Source organism: Pteropus medius, unplaced genomic scaffold (genome assembly GCF_902729225.1).
Source record: "Pteropus medius unplaced genomic scaffold, Ma_sr-lr_union100, whole genome shotgun sequence".
NCBI lineage: Eukaryota > Metazoa > Chordata > Mammalia > Chiroptera > Pteropodidae > Pteropus > Pteropus medius.
In genome coordinates, this window is record NW_024344378.1 from 25,430,155 (window position 1) to 25,450,291 (window position 20,137).

At 38.8% G+C, this 20,137-nt stretch overlaps 1 protein-coding gene across 1 annotated transcript in view; it reads left to right on the top strand.

Moving 5' to 3' along the window:
- Positions 1 to 20,137, top strand: part of MYOF (myoferlin) — a 132,962-nt gene that overhangs the window by 74,510 nt on the left and 38,315 nt on the right. Inside the window, exons 22-32 of the mRNA XM_039870907.1 lie at positions 776 to 882; positions 3,165 to 3,357; positions 4,529 to 4,684; positions 7,424 to 7,555; positions 10,416 to 10,579; positions 11,687 to 11,801; positions 13,661 to 13,766; positions 14,916 to 15,061; positions 15,654 to 15,827; positions 16,703 to 16,811; positions 17,897 to 17,974. Coding sequence (XP_039726841.1) covers positions 776 to 882; positions 3,165 to 3,357; positions 4,529 to 4,684; positions 7,424 to 7,555; positions 10,416 to 10,579; positions 11,687 to 11,801; positions 13,661 to 13,766; positions 14,916 to 15,061; positions 15,654 to 15,827; positions 16,703 to 16,811; positions 17,897 to 17,974 — 1,480 coding nt within the window. The remainder of the gene's footprint in view (positions 1 to 775; positions 883 to 3,164; positions 3,358 to 4,528; positions 4,685 to 7,423; positions 7,556 to 10,415; positions 10,580 to 11,686; positions 11,802 to 13,660; positions 13,767 to 14,915; positions 15,062 to 15,653; positions 15,828 to 16,702; positions 16,812 to 17,896; positions 17,975 to 20,137) is intronic.

A 20,137-nucleotide genomic window follows, 5' to 3' on the forward strand; every position in this document is an offset into this window, starting at 1 on the left:
GGAATCGCCATTTCTCCAGGGAGTCCTGATTCCTTTCAGTGGGAATGGCATGTAAAAAACAAGTGCTCGCTACTCTTTAAACATCGTTGTTTCTAGGCCTTCCAGCTGGACAAACATACACACATACACACATGTACATGCATGTGCATACATGTGTGTATTTACTTCTGTGTCAATCAAGAAACTCAAAGTAATGAGTTTATGAAGATAACTCCGATTCCATTCTAAAACCATAGGATTTATACTGGTTTTTCCTATTTCCATATTTATAGCTCTCTTCTCCAACAGGGAGAAACCTGGCTTTCATTATCCTCAGTATATTTATTCATTTGTTCAATCCTAAAATCCAAAGATAAACCACTGCAAAAAACAAACCCAATTAGAGTTTTATAAGTTTACTCTTCTGCCCTTCCTTTTAAATTGAGGATATATAGACAAAATATTGTGTTCAAAAGTTACTTGAGTTAGTTCAGTGTAGTTATGTTATTCACCTGAGATATAGTTAGGTGCATTTGTTTCTATTTTATATTTCATTTGAAGGTTCCTCTCCTGATCTTTGTTGGTTTTATTTTATTGCTTTTTGAATACATAAAATATTTACAAGTTTTCAAAGGTCAAAGCTATAGGAAAAGGTTGTCCTATTACTTAAGCATATCAGCGTTGATTGCATTTTGAAGAAAAATAAATAGTGCTAAGCTATAAAGCTAAACCTTTACTGGCTATAATGGTATAATGCACAATTACCAATTATTTCCTCTCTTTCCAAATTTTTCAGCAATCAAATATAGAGGCTCTAAAATCAGGGATACAAGGGAAAATTCCTGCAAACCAGTTGGCTGAAATGTGGTTGAAACTGATTGATGAAGTTATAGAAGACACAAGGTATACTGATCGTATTTGTATATCTCAGAATTCCCAGCCATGCTTCCCTTCCTCCCCTCCCTTAAACTTTTAGACTAGAAGAGCTTTTAGAATTGTTTCTACTGTTCTCCTGAAAAATAAATTTAAATTAGTTTCAGCTTCTCAAAGGCCGTCACTGGGAGGAGTCTCTGAATCACCACCAGGAAAATCTTCACTTTTGGATTTGCTGCCAATTTAAAGCAGCCTAGGGAAGCCGAAGCCTAACTCCAGGAAGCACATCTCAGCACAGCCTCAGACTAGGGGCTGGGCTGAGGGGAGGAGGGAGTAGGTCGTGCCTCTGCCTCCCATCAATCCTTGTATGCCCACCTCCCCAAGAAAGGTGAGTCCCAAATCCCACAGAGAATGGGATCTGGGAGTGGAGCATCATTTTTACCGTGCAGAACGTTTCTAATTCCAACACGTTTTAGTAACAGCCTTTTTACTTCGTCTTTTACTGAACGCCCAGTGAACACTCTGCCAAGCCTTCCTTCAGTGAAGCCAGAAGATTTGACTTGCGCCAGAGAACCTTTCATAACTGCGACTTGGGGAAACAGCTCAGATCTCTGTGTATTTGGAAATCAAAGGGGGAAGTGATTCATTCCAAATTCGTTTTAAATATTGGCAAATAAAGCAGTGGACAGGGAAGTTCCAAAAGAAAAGCATAGTGACTACTTCTCACAAGCAGTGAGAACCAGAGACATTTTTCCCCATCAAGGCTAATGCCTGAGTCTCCCTGCCTTCTTGTGCCTTCTAGTGGTGTAACCAGGTAATTGACATGCAGCTGAGATCAAAGTACTGCTGGGTGCTTGTTTATATTCAGAGAATTTAAATCTGGGTCCTAAGAGTTCATCTCATCCAGTATCAACATTTTATAGATGAGAAAACAGAGGCCCAAGGGCGTGCGATGATGCATCTGATGCCCAGAATTGTGTTTATTAGCACAACACCTCTTCCTGTTACGTGTTTCACACAGTCAATATCTATTTATTGAAAGTCTCATGTGTGACTTTTGAGCTAGCAGATTCCATATATATTTTTGCCTCAAAGAATCATTCCAGAGACTTAACTCTTCCAATGCGTTGCCATAATTACTAATGTAACCAATTAGAAACATTTGGTAATACATTTTACGTAGAAAATGTGAATTTTAAGGTTAGCCAAGCAGAACACAGAAATATCTATTTTTACTGTTCCTGAAGAATCTGTTTTTGAAGAATCAAATTCATATGCATTGTTTTTGAAGAATTAAATTAGAATCTTTTTAACTTCATGTAACAGGAAATTTGTGTTTAAGAGAAGTCATGCTAGGATTTCCTTCACTTAAGAGCTGGGTAAAATTCAAACCAATAGAAATTCTAGGTAGAGACAATGTGAGTAGATCTTCCTGGAATTGGTGACAACCTCACACTGTGGCTGCTGTGGTGAGAGGGAAGCTCTGGAAGAAGAAAGCTCCAGCTCAGTTGTTCTAGACTTCTCATTTTGAATAAGAGCTTAACCTTTTAGGCCCCTTTGAGGATCCCATGAGATGACGTCATGATGAAGACAACAATGAGATGATGGTGGTGGCAACATTCCTTAGACTTTACGATACGACGGGCATTGCTCTAAATGCTCATCGTATATTAGTTCATCCATTTCTCACAACAGCCCTCAGAAGAAGAGATCATTAAGTAACTTATCAAGATCACAGAACTAGTAAAGGGTGAAGCCAGGATTTGTACGCAGGTTCACAGCTCCGAAGCCTGTGTTCTTCATCATTATGTCACACTGCATGTCAACACAGACATACACTTTTCTTTATAAGTTTCAGGGATTCACAGACCTCCTGAGACCCGCCTAGGGGAACAACATGGTCCCTAAGTTAAGAACTCTTTGGCTGCATGGTCTCTCATCTCCCTTCTTCCTTCTTCATCCTGTGGGTCTATACAATGACTATAGGAAGCAAAGGAAGGGAAGGTCATTTCTCCCAACTGCTGCTACTGTTTCCATTTTCTTTCCAGTGATTCCATGGGCCTTGGGTCAAACCCAAGGAATTGCTTTGGAATTTTAACCCCCCTGCATTCATCCTGAGAGTTAGGAGAGTCTTAACTGGCACATCTGCTCTTCCAGTGCCAGATACAATCTACCTCACCTTACACCTGGTCAGGCTGTGGAGTTAATTAGGAAACTGGTGTGGTTTGAAAGATAGAAATCAAACACAAATGACTTTGACAGTTCTGAAGCCTAAAATGCTATTCTGCAAAATGTTTCTTTCTTTTTTTTAGATACACATTGCCTCTCATGGAAGGGAAACCTAATGTCACAATTCTAGATAGTCAGATCCGAAAGTTGCGATCCAGATCTCTCTCCCAGATTCACGAGGCAGCCATGAGGATGAGGTCTGAGGCCACAGAGGTGAACTCCACATTGGTGGAAATTGAGGACTGGCTTGATAAATTAATACAACTGACTGAAGAGGTAGGGCTTTTAAACTACGCAAGCATCACTTGATATGAAAGAGGGATTCTGTGGAATGGTACTGAGGATAGAGTTGGTGGTAGAAAACAATAGCTCTGACGGATGATGAAATCAAGGAGTCATTGGGCTAGGACACTAATGGTAATGGGCATGAACGTCATTGAAGTAAGGGCAGAAGCATTTTGAGTTAGAGGTCCTGGAAAGGTGTTTGAAGTGGACAAACAATTATCATCATTATGGCACGGTCAGAGAACATTTCAAGTAGAGCGATAAAGTAGCAGATCTGTGTAGTACAGAAGATTAAAATGCTACTTTTGGTTGAGATGGAAAAGGCTTCCTTTGAATCCTGGATTTACCATATGTAACTCTAGATAAGATATTCAACATCTCTAAGCCCCATTTCCCCCATATGTAAAATGGATATAAAAGTAGTATTCAATTAACAGCACTGTTTTGTGAAATTAAAGAAAATGATGAGTGTAAAGGGCTTAGCGCAATACAGGGCACACAGTGAATTTTAGAAAAAAAGTTGGCTACCATTAACCTCTGTGGACTGGAAGAACAAGGGAGTAGAAGAACCCCTTTCTGACCTTCAGAGATCGGGGAGCAGGTAACATATTTGTTTATAGAAACACATTTGGGGGTAAAAAAAAAACCATAATTACAGGTGATTTTTATTTTCTACTCTCTATACTTCGGTATTTTCAAAGTTTTCCGTAGTGAACGAATATCACCTTTATAATCAGGAAAAAAGGTTTTTAAAAACGAATATTTCAAACTTGGCATATGTCCAATTGTGAGACAGATGCTCTGTATCCTATAAAATATATGAAACCTGTAACCCTTTGACTGCTTTTGATGGCTTTCTTCAAATGATGGGTGAGATAAGAGGAAGTATTTCCTAAAACACCTGTCAGAGCCCACCGCATAGGCAGGGCTTTTGGCAGTGAAGTGTCCCCTTTCCCCCTGTGCCTGCCCTTCAGCCAGCCACAGCCTGCTCCCAGCCCTGCAGGCTCACAGCCTGTTCCCAGAAGATGATTGTGGGGCAGAGCCCTAACCACAGTGTTTCTTTGAAAAGTGGAGCCCTGAGAGTCCAGCCTGCAGGGTCTCCAGTCTCTCTGCATTTAGACTAACTTTAGCTGTTTCCTGTTCCATCTACCTATGCGATCAGCCCCAGAACAGTATGCCTGATATTATCATCTGGATGATCCGGGGAGAGAAAAGACTGGCCTACGCACGCATTCCCGCACATCAGGTTTTATACTCCACCAGTGGGGAGAATGCATCTGGGAAATACTGCGGGAAAACCCAAACCATCTTTCTGAAGGTATGGTTTCATCACTGTGCAATGTGAAATACTTAAATGCAAAACCCATATGCCAGAGAAAAGACTTTTACAATTTGCCAATCATTGAATGGTTAGGGCTCTCTTGATCAATTCCAACCTCTTCTGGCCCCTTCTTCTAGAGTGGTAATTCCCAGAGAGTAGTCTGAGGTCTGCTGGCATTCAATCAGGGCACTTCCGTAGAGGTCTTCATGATACTGATATTAACGAGGCATCATTAATGTTTTGCTTTCAGGCAAGAATTTTTCACTTCTAATGTCTCATGCAAAGCAATGCCTTTCTTCCCTTCCCTTCTGGTGAATGTTTGGGAAGTAGAGAAGGTAGTATAGATAGTCTATAGAATCTACGCCCTAACCAAATGGGTCTTCAAATTGAAAAATTTTGACAATTACTACTTGAGGGCAGGGGTTCTGAACATGAGTCATGGACTCTTTTAGGCATCTGATGAGAGCTACTGGCCCTCTCTTCTAGAAGAATGCACATCTCACATGCATCCAATATTATGCACATATGATTCAGGAGCTTCCTAGAGCCTGTACATCCATCCCAGGCCCCTGGATTAAGAACTGCTCTGTGTGTGTATATGGAGAACCAAAGAAGGGCCTGGGCCTGGAAACAGAGAGGTACGAATAGTTTCCAGCTGCGCATTTGACATCCCTCTCCCTGGCTGACCCCAACTGAGTTCTTGGGATTTGAAGGAGAGGAATAAAGAGCAAGAAGAGAAAAGAACAGCGGAGCGTGTTCTCTTAAAACAAGGAGATATCTGCTAATTTTTAATAAATATACTTATTGCTCTTCAATCAGGAAGGATGGAAATAGAACCAGAGTGATTATCTTCTTTCAAGTATATCTTGGTGAGATAAATTTTACTTAAGATAGAACTGCAATTATAATTGACCTCAGCAGTGAGTGGAAGCAAACTGATTAATAAATAAAATTTCACAGAGGGTGAGAGAGAAAGCAAAGTGGTTTCTCTGTGTTAAGCTTTAGAACTCAGTGGATAAACAGCAAAATGCTTTTAAGATAATGTCTTATATATTCATTGATTTTGTTAATACTCATTATCTAGTTTAAGGAGTTATTTAATTCATTGGGTTCTTTTTTTTTTTTTTTTTTTTTTTTTATTTTGAGACTCCTTTACCAAAAAATAATTTTTCAAAAATTACTGATGACCCCAGAGAGCACTTGTTTACGTGGGTTATAGCTACCAACATTCACTGTAAGAGAAATTAAAACTGAGACATTTAAAAATATTTATTAATTTATTTTAAAATAATAATAAACCCATTACATGTTAACATAAATTACATGTTTTTATAAAATATAACTGTTTTTTTAAAAAATCAGAGAGCAAAGCAATACTGTTTTATATTTTTGCAAATCTTTTTAATATCTGGCTTTACAAAGATATAACTGGATTCTCATTCTACATTCTATTTCTACATTTAATCTGATGGAATAAGTTGGTTGACGAATATGAAGAGAATCTGATTTCACATAGGTATGTAGTTTGAAAAGGGAGGATTATTTTAATAAGTTTTTCAGATAATTTTGGTACTTGTCTCAGATATAATACCAAACTCAACAAATGGTAGCTTTTAAAAGGTTAATTTCAATATAGAAACTTAAACCATATTAATGAACTTTTCATTCTCTGCTACATTAAAATCCATTGGTCTATCTTGTAATTTGAATGGCTCTTATATCCGTGCATGATTTTGTAACATTAAGCATTGATCATTTGAAAAATATTGGTTCACCGAGTTATGCAAATCTTCCTAATGTTGACACATTTCGTCATACAATGTTAAAAAAGTCACATTTACCAGTATTGCTTATCAGAAAAGTCTTTATGTATCGAGAAGCCATCAAACTTGCAGTGACAGATATAAGTTTTCCAATATTCTTTTTTTACTTGAGAGCTTGAATTTTACCATGGGCAACAAAATACAGTCAGCTCATGTCTTTGAAGTAACAGGCTCACTTTGTTTATGTTTAAGAAAATATCTTCCCCATACCCAGGTCTGAATAACCATATTTGTCTGTCAATCACTGTTTCAAGTAAAAATGGTATTTCATTTAAAAAAAAAAAAAAAAAAAAGCTAGTTGAGTTCACAACTCAAACAATTGCACAAGAGCTTTTTCTCAGAACAAACATTTGTTAATGTGCAACAGAAGTACTTTGTGTGTACTTCCCATTTTATCACACAAAATCAAAAAGACGTACTCAAGGTGCATGATTTAATAAGATTAGTAACTTTTACTGCTTAGCAAGGGAATTCTTAAGTAAAACTAGCATTTTATTTTCTTCACTGAGAGTGATGAAGAAAACAATTAACTCCTGGTACAGTTTGGTGTCACTGCCTTGATTCCTTCTATATTGCCTGGAGTTTCATCCACGACCACTTTTGCACCATCATTTCAAATGTGAAAAGGACAAGTAACATTTAAGTATTATTAGGAAAATAGTTTTGACCCACGTACCTCCTGAAAAGGTTCCAGGGACACACAGAGGTCCGTGGATCACCCTTGTAGAACGACTGCTTTATTTGTTATTTTAATCTTTACTATTGGGTCATTTGGAAATATTTTAACTACACAAACATCAAATAAGACTGATGAGAGCAATGATTGGTTGTTGAGTCTGCTTTTGGCTTGAACTTAATGTCACAGCTTGTGCTGTGCCCAGTGTAACGTATCATGTTATTATACATCTCACAGTATCCGAAGGAAAGTAACAGTGGACCAAAGGTGCCTGTGGAGTTGCGAGTGAACATCTGGCTGGGCTTAAGTGCTGTTGAGAAGAAGTTCAATAGCTTCGCAGAAGGAGCGTTCACCGTCTTTGCTGAAATGGTACATTTAATGTCATCACTCTTTTTCTTTGTGTGAGGGGGATAGTTTTACTTTTCATCCTTAGGGAAAACATTCTCTATCAAAAACCCCCATTGCCATCACTACTACCTAAAATCCCAGCAGAGGGGTCATAACCTAAGAAGATAGGAAAAGATTGACCTGAGGTTTTATGGTCAACACTGGCACGCATCTGAGTGATTCACACACAAACAACCCAGGAGTGAGGGCGCTTGACAGGTGATGACCTTGGGAAGCCTGCCCAGGGTCAGGATCTTTAAGCCACAGAAGACTCATTTCTCACTGAGGGGAAGCCCAAAGGCAAAGAAAACACTGCCTGAATAGTTCGAAAACAATAGTGATAATTTGTGAAAACTTCACTGAGTTAAAAATTCACTTAGTTAATTATAAGTCTTATTACAGTTAAACTAAAAAAAATAATGAAAATAATTTTCGCAAACTTTTACAGCTAAAATGAGACTTATTTGGATTTGTTTTTTAAATACTATTTTTAACTCAAAGTGCTCATTGATGTAAACTCATTAGACATATTCAGTGGATTTCTTCTGACAATTTCAGATGAACTCCATTCTTCTACAGATGGGCTTTCATGCTCAGATAAATGGGGAGAAGACTATCATTGTTCTAGCTAATTAATACATGTGTTCCTCCTGCCTGCCCTATACCTGATTGTGGTACCGATCTGCTTGCTGGGCAAGAAAATCCATGGACATCTTTTATTTTTACCTTTTATTTATTTAACAGTATCTGACACATAGTAGGTTCCTGTAAAAATTCATGAATGAATACATACGTACGTACATACATACGTACATACGTACATGCAGACTTTATCCATCTATCCGAGCTTTCAGGGAGTGCTGGCTTTATGCTGGGACTGAGACAATTGCTGAAACTGATAAAGAAGCCAAGCCTTGTCCTGAAGGATCTCATCATCTATTGCAATGATTGTAAAACTGAATGTCTTGTAAAACTGAATGGTCGACCCCCAGGGATTCTGATTCTGATTTAGGGATTAGCATCAGTGATACTTCCAATGTGGGTGGATATGGGGCATCAGTGAACCGCGTTGAGAAACAGTGAAAGATGGAGGAGACACACAAAGTCCTTACAGCTCAGGCTTAGAAGTACAATTGGAGATAAATAGAGGGTGTGCTACAGGAGAGGCTATAGGGGAGGCCGTGGGTAGCAGATGTTGATGTTCAGTCATCTGAGCCACGTGGAGTGGGGGCATCAAGGCACACATAGGAGAGACTTGTGCCAGAGTTCCTGTAGGATTTCTTGGCATCTGCATGCCCTCCAGTTCTGTGGCTGGAGCTAAGCCCTGAGAAGCTAACACTAAGAAAGAATCGACCAGTCCAGGGTTCCCTTTCACACTTTCCCATTTCCAGACCCTTCCCTGCATAGAGGGAACTGGAGTTTCAACTCACGTAAAGAGATGATCCACCCATTTCAGTTGTTTTGTGTGACTCTAGTTTTCCAGACTCTAACGGCCTGTGAGTACCAATAGGGGCACATTAATAACAATAATGGAAAATTCACTGCTTCTTGCCTTCCTGTACTAATACCAGACCTCAGTTCTCTGCAAAGTCCCCTGCACCCCAAATTTCTGAAGGCCTCTGAGGTGTTTCACATGTGCTAATGGTCCCGCCTCAGAGCCACATGAGGCCTCCATCTCCGCTGTTGCTGATGACCTCTTACCCATGCGAAGCTCCTTGCCTGGATTTTACCAGAGCCATGCTGGCTTCCAAGCAGAAGTGGTGGGAATGCCTTGCTCCTTCATTCTGTGTCCTTGTCACTTGGAAACCAAAGGAGCCACGCACATGCCCCCAGGTCTCATAGACCCTATGGCCACAGCTCCTTTAGCTGCTGCCTGAAGTTCATTTCCTCTCAGGGCTCAAAGCCAGTATCTGAGACAGGCACTATCATGTCCACTTGAACCCAATTTTCCCATCAGATCCCTACTCAAACTTCTTCCCTCCTCCTTCAGCCAAGAACTCCCCTGTCACTTACGTAAATCATCTTCTCAGTGGGTTCATCAGCAAAAAAAAAAGAAAAAGAAAAAGAAAAAGAATTTCAGCTTGGGCCCAAACAGGGACATTCATCCCTGGGAAATCTCACCCTTTTCGATAGTTGACACAGAAGAGAGCAGATCACTGTCGATTTATAAATTCCAACGTAGAAATGGCCTGTACACCAGAGTCTGCCACTTCCACTAAACCTGCTTCCAGAAAGGTCTTGGATCTTCCCGCCACACTGCAGTGGAGAGGAAGGTTCAGAACTTTCAGGCCCCATAAAGTCCAGGTGCTAAAGGACCTTAATGTTTCAAATGGGTTCTCTTTGGACTGCCTGCCTGGGAAATATAGCATCAATTATAATAATGTTTCTATGAAGAAATTTGCCCCAACTTCTAGGCAGTAGACTTGCAAATAAACTTAGAAGCCTGCACATTTATAAATTGAGGACCTTTATAGATATCTAAAAGATTAGGTTCAGAGAACTATTTAGAGCCATTCAAAATAACAATAGAAACAACTAGCATGCTATACCTCTGTTTACAAAAGCACTGTTGCAATCATTTTTGCATTTGAACTACAGAACAACTTAATGAGAAAGATAGTATTATCCAGATGGCAACGCTGAGTCTTAGAAAAATGGAGTATTTACAATAAGTTGCATAATCAGTAACAGCCCAAGTTTATTCCATACTTTCCGAGCATAAAGCTTCTTCATTTTCTATCACTATTTAGCCTAAGGCCTAGATGAACTTGAAAATTTATGAGCTTGCTTTATTTCTTGCTTTCTGATGGTGTTTCTTCATTTTTATTTTTATTTTTAATAGTATGAAAATCAAGCTTTCATGTTTGGAAAATGGGGCACTTCTGGATTAGTGGGTCGTCATAAATTTTCTGATGTCACAGGAAAAATAAAACTCAAGAGGGAATTCTTTTTGCCTCCAAAAGGCTGGGAATGGGAAGGAGACTGGATTGTGGATCCTGAAAGGAGGTAGGATTTCTGTTTTCTGAGAAAATCGATGGCAATGAAGCTTTTCCCTAAAAATTGCTAAATGAACATTCTCCATCATCAGTTTTGATAAAATTTATGTATCTCAATATGAGCAGGAGTAAGTCCATAGAAATTCATAGAAATTTGAAAGATGTCATCAGTGTCTTATTATAATACAATCAAATAAAAAAGCTCCTGATATTAACATTTATTGAAAACTTGTTATGTGTGAATGTGTCAAGCTGTGGTCAAGCGCTGACATCGTCTTATTGAATCCAGACTACAGCCCCACAAGATAGGTTGTGTCAAAAATTATGAAGGATCTGAGATTTTTACTTGTAAGCTTGACAAGGTTACCTGCCATAGGGAAAAAAATGTAGAGAAGGTAAAGGAAAAAGAAACCTCACTTGAGTGGATACCTGGCAGAAGATTTAAGTCAAAGTTGGAACCTCTGTACTTTCTTCTATGGGTTGTCAAAATAGTTCCAAATCCAAGAGGAAAATTGGCATGGCAGAGTGTCAGTATAGATTTCTCAAGTGCCCAAATGGAATTCAGAGTCTGAAATGGCCTGGTTTGGCTCTCTACCTAAGAACTATCCAGAAAATTTAAACTCCTCCCTTCAGCGTGTGCTACATCAACTGAGCAAGCCATGAATAGAAGCTTCCATATGTGGCCTCATGAGACTGTCTCCGCCCCATTTTTTAAAATAGGGGAAATGAGAGAGAATGACTCTATGCTTTTGAACTATTAGCCAACAGTTTTGCTGAGAAAAAGCCGATCAGCCTTAAACTGAAATAGGAATGTGGAATATGAGGTCCCCATAAGAGGGTGCCCACCACCCTGTTTTCCCAGTCCCCACCCTAATCCCCGAGAAGGAGCAACGTGCTCATTTGAGGAGCACGTTTAGGTCTCGTTGTTCCAGCAAGCCCCTTCTTCAAAGGAATGTCAAAAGCTATTAGTGCAAAGAGGGGTTTGGAGTGGAGAACCCACAGGGCTAGAGTGAGGAAGGAATGGTGTCACTCCCAGGCTGTAGATGGTTCCAGATCATTGGAAAGAGCTGGGTTAGCAGCTACATTTCCCCATTGGTAACACGAGCTTCGCCCGCAGCTTGCTGACCGAGGCCGATGCGGGTCACACGGAGTTCACGGATGAAGTGTATCAGAACGAGAGTCGCTACCCAGGAGGCGAGTGGAAGCCGGCTGAGGACACCTACACCGATGCGGTGAGTGGCCCACTCCCAGCATAGCGCCTTACTCGTTAGCTCCTTGGACCCGTGATCTGTGAATCCACCAACCACAGACATGGCTTCTTCTCCTCTATGCCATCTTATGTTCCAAACAGCTTTGCATTTATAACTGAAGCCACACAAGTGCACCTGTCATTATTTTCTAAAGAAAAGACATGGGGCCTATTTAACTAGATGTTGGTACATGATAAAGGTTGGGTTGTTACAATTTTTTTATTGTAAATATTTATTATTTAACTAGTTTTAAAAGTTATAACAATCTGGGTGATCACTTCATAAGTTATATTAATGTCTAATCACTCTTTTGTACACCTGTAACTAATAGAATATTGTATGTCAATTGTAATTGAAATTTTTTAAAATTATTTTTTTAAAAGTCATAACAAATTGAATGTTCTTAGAATATTCAAATAGCATAAAAGGAAATGAAAAATCATACTTTGTGATCCACATTCCAACCCCAAGAGATAACTACCGATAACAGTTTTCTGTTCATATAACTTTTTCCTCCTGAATAGAATTGTATGCACAGTCCTATACCTTGTAATTTTCACATAACAATATGTCTTGGATATCTTTTGATATCGGTACATATAGATCTACTTTTGTACATTTTTTTCTTTGCCAGACCCAACGCTGTTATTATGAAGCTTTTTTCTGTTACTGTTAACGTATTTTTATTTTCTCCTTTATTAGAGAAAAGATAGTTGTAAAAGTAGCCCTGAAATATTTACGAACACCAAGAAAGAAAAAGACATTTTCTCTTTAAAATCTAGGTTTGATTTTTGTGGATTTTGGAGTCTTGGAATCTTTAATAAGCACTTCATTACAAGTTAAAGAAATGGGTTGTGTAAGATCTGTGTAGTGCTCCCAGAATCATCTTGCTCTAATGAGCTTTTTAAAAAATGCCTGCAGAGTGCTTTATTGTATACACCCACTGTGATTTATTAACTAATAATTTTATGGATATTTAGGGTTTTTTTTCTAGTCTTCGGTTTTTATACATGATGCGACCGTGACCATCCTAATACATACATTTTTATATTCACTTGTGAAAGTTTATCTGTAGGAGAGATCCCTGGATTGGCTTGGTCAAGGTTTCAATGCATATAAAATTTTGATAAATATTTCCAAACTGCTTTCAAAGAAGATGTGTCAACTTATTTTAGCAGCAGCACATATGAGAGTTGTTTTTCTAAACAGCCACCATCCCACTTAAACATCTTTGTCAATACATGAAAAAATCGTATTGACAGAGATCCTGTTGTCATTTCAATTTTCACACTCTCGATTTAAAGCTGAGTATTTTTCCATATGTTTATGGGCCACCTTTATTTCTTTTTCTATGAACTTTTTAAAATAATACTTCATCAGTTTTTTATGTAGAACTGGTCAATAGTTAACGTTAATTTTGCTCAGTCTTACATGGTTAGCATCTACAACCTCCAGCAGCATTACACCGTACTTGAAAACGTGTGTTTTTTATGCTTTATCAACGTCCGGTGGGTTTCTTCCAATGTAACCCCTCATAAGAAGAGTTATGCCATTTCATAATATTAAGTTGGATCATATGAACTTCTGATATTTGACAGTTTTTGACTTACAAAAATAATTTCTCATGGTTCAATCTAACATATTTCCCAATAGTGGAAACAGAACTAATTTTCGTATAGCAATTGTACCTAAATAAAGGTTAGAGATTTTTCTGAGTAAGATTGTCATGTAAGATGGTATCTAAGTTAGTGTATGAATACCGTAGAATCGTATCTCACCTTTGCCTCTTATTTGACACTGTGGCTTACTTCTCTTCATTTTTTGTTTTTGCTTTTTTAAAGAACGGTGACAAAGCAGCTTCACCCAGCGAGCTCACGTGTCCTCCAGGTTGGGAATGGGAAGATGACGCATGGGTATATGACATAAATCGTGCAGTGGACGAGAAAGGTAACATTGTAGATCTGTTACCTGACTAAGGGCTCTGCAGCACGGCCCTGGTTGGCCAGAGTCAAGTTTCCTTGGGAGGGAGGAGTCTTTCCCCGTTGGTCTCTGACAGCCAGGTCATGTGGTCTTACATGTGACTGTTGAGATGCAAAACCTGAAGGACAAGCCAGTGCTTGGACAGGTATGGAGTGGGGGTGGGGGCTGTCAGGAGTGAAAAATACAAAGTAACAAGGGGCTGAGTGGCTGGACTTTGAGATGCCAGGGATCCAGAATGGAAATTGGGAGGAAACTGGAGTACGACTTTTCTCTGTCCTAACCACACCCCATACCTTCCCTGGCAACTGTAAAATAATTTCAAAGCCCTATTCAGCAATAATGCAGGATATTAACATAGGTTTTGTTAATGGTGTTTATCCTTTTTTTATGAACAGTAATCTAACATTAAACAAACTATATAACATGGAATTATCAAAAGAGAAAATGTGATTTTTTTTCCTAAAAGAGGGAATAGTACAGAGAGAAAGAGCTAGCATTGATAAGAAGATTTCAAATAGATTTCAAGATTTTCTTGGTGGTCTCAGTGCATACACCAGGCCTTGTAATCATAGTTAACATTGATTGAGCACAAATTACATGCTGAGCATGGCCCCAGTGCTTTGCATGATTATTTTGATTAATTTTTTTTTTTTTTACAAAAGGTATATTTTAACTTTATGCTGGGGAAAATGGGCCATAGGCAGGTTTATTAACTTGGAAATAAATAAATTTTAGTATATAGCCGCATGTGGTAGAGCTGGGATTTGAACTCAAGCTTTGTGATTACACAGGCCACACACTCTTAACCAGAGTCCACTTCTGCCTCTTATACTGTGCTTTATTCTTAGATGCACTCAGCTACCATGAATGACTAGAGGTATGAAAGTGAAGGAGAACCCCATGGCCACCAAAGAAGCTTTTTGAAGAGGGAGCCAGGGGAATAGTGCTGTATTCAGTTTGGCTGAATTGCAGCAAAGTGAAAGTAACAGTGTCGTCCAGTTGTGACAGGAGAGAATATTTAGGGGCAGAGAGAGTGACTGAATGTTTCCTGAAAGTTTATTTGGCGATCTGGCAGATGCATCTCCTCTGGATAACCATTCACAAACTCTGTTCTAGGCTGGGAATATGGAATTACCATTCCTCCTGATACTAAGCCCAAATCCTGGGTTGCAGCAGAGAAAATGTATCATACTCATAGACGGCGAAGGCTGGTCAGGAAACGCAAGAAAGATTTAACACAAACCACTTCAAGTACTGCAAGGGTAAGCGGGGCAGTGGGAGGGAGCTGGGCTGGGGGCTCTGCCTTCCAGACCATACAGAATTCCAGGTAACTCGACTGTTTCCACGGAAACCATTTGCCAATCAAGGGCCTAATGCTCTGCTCCAGGGTTCTCAAAGTATGCCCCCTAACCCGGACAGCAACAACAGCATCACCCAGGAATTTGTTAGACATGCCCTACTTACTGATTTAGGAGCTCTGGGGATGGGGCCCATTAATCTGTGTTTCAGCAAGTCCTCCAGGTGATTCCAAGGCAGGCTAAATGTTGAGAACCACTCAAGAGGTAATGCCAGAAACAGAAATGATCTTGGTAGCGTAATGGAATACTGGCAATAGTGTAGGACTTGGAGCAAGATGCATAAAGATTCAAACCCTGGCTTCCTTTTCTTTCTCATCTGCAAAATGGGTATAATATCATGCTTTAAATTAGGGTATGGTAAGGCTTAAATGGAATAATAATAAATTAAGCAGAACAAGAACACTAAGAACAATAATAAGTGATGTGTTTTATTTACCTTCTATAATGCTAGATGATGATGATTATGATGAGAAGAAAAGTTTTATTCTTGTTTTAGGCCATGGAAGAATTTGAAGACCGGGAGGGCTGGGAATACGCCTCTTTAATTGGCTGGAAATTTCACTGGAAACAGCGTAGTTCAGATACCTTTCGCCGCAGACGTTGGAGGAGAAAAATGGCTCCTTCAGAAACACATGGTGCAGCCGCCATCTTTAAACTTGAAGGTGCCCTTGTAAGTAAGAAGTAGCCAAAGCTCAAATGATATTGGCATAGGGGGAAAATATGAGCGTTAGGTATGCTGCTGCCAACTCTGTAGAGGTCCTTCCACTACTGCAAGACTGCAGATAATTTGGGAGAAAACTACACATCTTATGAAAACACCATTAACATGTGAAAATTCTAAGAAGTTCTACTGCAGACACAACTATTTAATGTTGTTTCACCTAGCATTTTTCAAATATATCTGTTCCCAAACCCTTGTTGCAGGTGACATCCATTAACATCCCAGGTACTAGTTCCTTGGATCATGGTTTATAAACTATAACTGTTCAACAAACCAAGAAAGCTAAATATACAAATGTGAGGGGAAGGAAAGCAGAAGGATGACTCATGGAATTAAAAAAAAAAAAAACAATTCATATGGAAGTACAATAAAGAAGGCAGAGAGGAAAAACACAGAGAGTTGGAATGAATAAATGAGAAAATGATGGTTGCTGATCTAAAACAATGTGGTCGTCAGGAACACAGCCACTTTTGAACACAGCCTATTTTTAGATTTTTGCATGCTGACCCTGCTCTGTTCTTCTGCTGCTGCTCTTTCTCTTCCTCATCTCATCCTTTTAATCCCCTTATTTACCGTTTCTGTTTTTCTTTCAGTAACAGGGTTTGGTAAACCTGGACTCGAGGTAAAAGGTCTGGCTTCAACTTCCTATACTATGACTTTCCAGCTAAGTGGCCTTGGGGAAGTCACTGTCCTGAGCTGTATTCAGCTCTGAAAATGAAACGATTGGATTAAAAAACTCTTCTTTTGACAGCCACCATTCCGTGTGTTTGTAATTCTTGCCTCTTCACTTTTAGGCATGTTGAATTGATTTTTCTCCCTCATAGGGTGCAGATACTAGTGAGGATGGAGATGAAAAAAGCATGGAAAAACAGAAGCACAGTGCCACCACTGTATTTGGAGCAAACACTCCCATTGTTTCCTGTAATTTTGACAGTAAGTTTTAAACATGAATTTGTGTATTCTGATACTATGACTTTTTCTCAAAAAAAAATCTTCAAGTCACCAAATGTAATAAAAATGTACTTTCCTTTTCATTGCTTGATGAAGAAGAATTTTTAAAATATAGCTTTAAAAATCATTTTGGGGGTAGAAGGTGGTCAGATTATTAATTCTAACATACTCTGTCCAATACGTACTCATTCTATCTATTAAGATAAATAGAATTCCAAAATAAGATTATTTTAACTAGAAAAAAAAGATTCAAAAAGTTAAGTAGAAGTTGGTTTCAATGATAACCTTCAGGAATTTTGAAATGAGGCATACCTACTCTGTAATAGTAATAGCAAATAGTTTTATAGGTCTTAGCATATGCCAGGCACCGTACATATATTAACTCATTTAATCCTGATAATAACCCTAGAAGGTAGATGCTATTTTTTATTCGTATTTTACAGATGAGGAAGCCGAGGTACAGAAGGATTAAGTAACTTGCCTGAGGTCTTACAGTTTATAAGAACTAGAGACAAGATTTCAACTTACCTGGTCCCCAAAATCTATGCAGTGAACCATAGTGCTCTCAAATTATGTGTTCATGTGCGTGTGGGCGGGGGGGAGGGGTGTTGAATGGGGTGGAGATGTATATGTATGAGTATAATAAGATAAGAAGTATAAAGATTTTGAAATATCAAAGAAACTTTTAACAAATAACTGTTGCCTAGATCTGGTGTTAAAATAGTATAAACAGCCTTATTTCTGTAGTTCTTGGAACCCAGTTTTATTTTAAAGGTCAGTGATGACAAGCAGTACCCTAAATCTAGGTAGTTGACACTAGGAACAATATTCTGGTTGACACACTTGCACTGAGCTTACTGTAGTATCTTTTAAATAAGTTTCATTTTACAGGAAACAGAACTACTTTGGGAGGACTCATCATGACCATTATATGTGTTCTTTACTGTGGAGAAGTAGATTTGGGTGACTCATTTATCTGAAACATGTATTCTCTCCACATATTCCAGCAAAATACCATTTTACAGTGTTATGTTTCTTGTAAGTAATCTCCATTCTGTTCTTTTTAGGAGTCTACATTTACCACCTGCGCTGCTATATCTACCAAGCCAGAAACCTCATGGCTTTAGACAAGGATAGCTTTTCAGGTAAAGGGGGAAAAAAAATCTCCATTGCACATGGAATTACATAGCAGGCTAGCCTGATCCTACTTTTCATCAAGTGGATGCTTTCAGTTATTTCTAACAACAACAAAAAGCATTTCCGTATTGAATTCACTTGATATGCGTAAAATGAATTGCTCAGTCATTAGATCAATAAGCACTGAATAGAATGTCAAGCACTGTGGCTGGGTGCTGGAGACACACAGAACATACATGACCTTTTAACACTAATAATCATTAATGGATTGAGTAATAAAAAGCACAAAGAAGAAAAGTAGTTTCTGCTCTCTGTTTTACACAGAGCTATATATATATATATATACCCGAGACTCTTGGATTTATTGGTAAATTAAGATTATATATATTTGTAGTTCTCTCAAGTTGACCCAAAGGTCACAAGTTCACGTATAGCACAGGCCTGAAGCAGTTTGGAGTCCATCTTAACCTTCTTTGCTGCCTGCTCCCCAAATTCCCGGCACCATAAAACCATGAGGCTTCATCGCCCCTCACACTGAAACCCCAGATAGTTCTGTCACCTTTAGACTGGTTCTTCGGGAAAGGCTGTTGGTGGAGGAGGTGTGTTGGTCAGGACCTGCCGCCTGGAGATTTGTGCAGTTGCTTGTGGGACCATGAATGTTTGGGGAGCATTCCACTTTAGGACCTGAAGGCTGGCAGAGCTTCTCTGAGCCTTCTATGAAAATAACTCTTAAAGCAGTTGCCTGACACTCCAGCGTGCTCACCTCAGTTGTGAGGTGTCTTCCAAGCACATGTGAATGATTTCCTTTTCTTACAAATTAGAGCAAAGTTATCCCCATAGTACACATCTCCAAAATGGTTTTTGAAGACAGTTTCAAATATTCACCACCAGGGGGCACTCAATCATTGAAAGTCAAAGCATCTTATTAAGAGCCTCACGTGCTGTCTTATGAAACAAAAGTGACACAAGAGCCATAAAAGGGACATGCAAGCAAGAAATTATTATGACTTTATATAATGTGATCCTTTAGGCTTTCCTGGAAACTGGGATCTAACAGGGCTTACATCAGAAGTCGTAGATTGCATGTTTCCTTTGATGCGATGAGTAATAAAGATAACCTCGTGTACTCAAAAAAAAAAAATTCTCGATTAAAGTTGAATAAAACTCAAAGTACATTCCTTGCAGTTTGAGATATAAGACATATCATTGGAGCAAAAGCAGAGTCCCATTCATATGATGTCACCATGTTAAAAACCAAGCACCCTTTGGCCTATGCAAAACAGCTTTAGGTAAGATTTTAGGTTCTTTCTCAGGTAGGTCAGCTCCAGGCAATTGCAAAAAGTTATGGTAAAATTATTTAGCATGGAGAAGAAATGGATTGCTTTCTTTTCCATATCTTTTTTCAGCTTTATCGAGGGATAATTGAAAAAGTTATAAAGTGTACAGTGTGATGATTTGAGATATATATATATACATTGTGAAAGGATCCCCACAATTGAGCTAATACATCCACCACCTCACATGTTTATCTTTTTTATATATGTGAAAAGACACTTAAGTTCTACTCTCTTAGCAAATTTCAATTATACAATATAGTTTTGTCAATAACAGTCACCATGTTATACATTAGATCTTCAGACCTTATTTATCTTTTAACTGAAATTTGTACTCTCTTACTAATCTCTCCCATTTTCCCCTTCACACAGCCCCTGGCAACCACTATTCTACTCTCTGTTTCCATAAGTTTGACTTTTTGTGGGAGATCCCACATGTAAGTGATATTTATGTAGTATTTGTCTTTCTCTGACTGGCTTATTTCACTTAGCATAATGTCCTCCAGGCTTGTCCATGTTGTCAAAAATGGCAGGATTTACCTTTTTTAAAGGCTGAATTATCTTCCCTTTTGTGTGTGTGTGTTTGTGTGTGTGTGTGCGCGCATGCGTGTGTGTGTCTTCTTTATCCACACATCCATAGGTAGCCTTTTCATTTTTTTGATGGTCTCCTTTGTTGTGCAGCATCTTTTTAGTTTGATGTAGGCCCACTTGTTTATTTTAGCTTTTATCGCCTTTGTTTTTAGTGTCAAATTTCAGAAGTCATTGTCCAGCCAATGTCAGGGAGCTTCCTCCTTATGTTTTCTTCTAGGAGTTTTATGGTTTCAGACTTTGGCCATT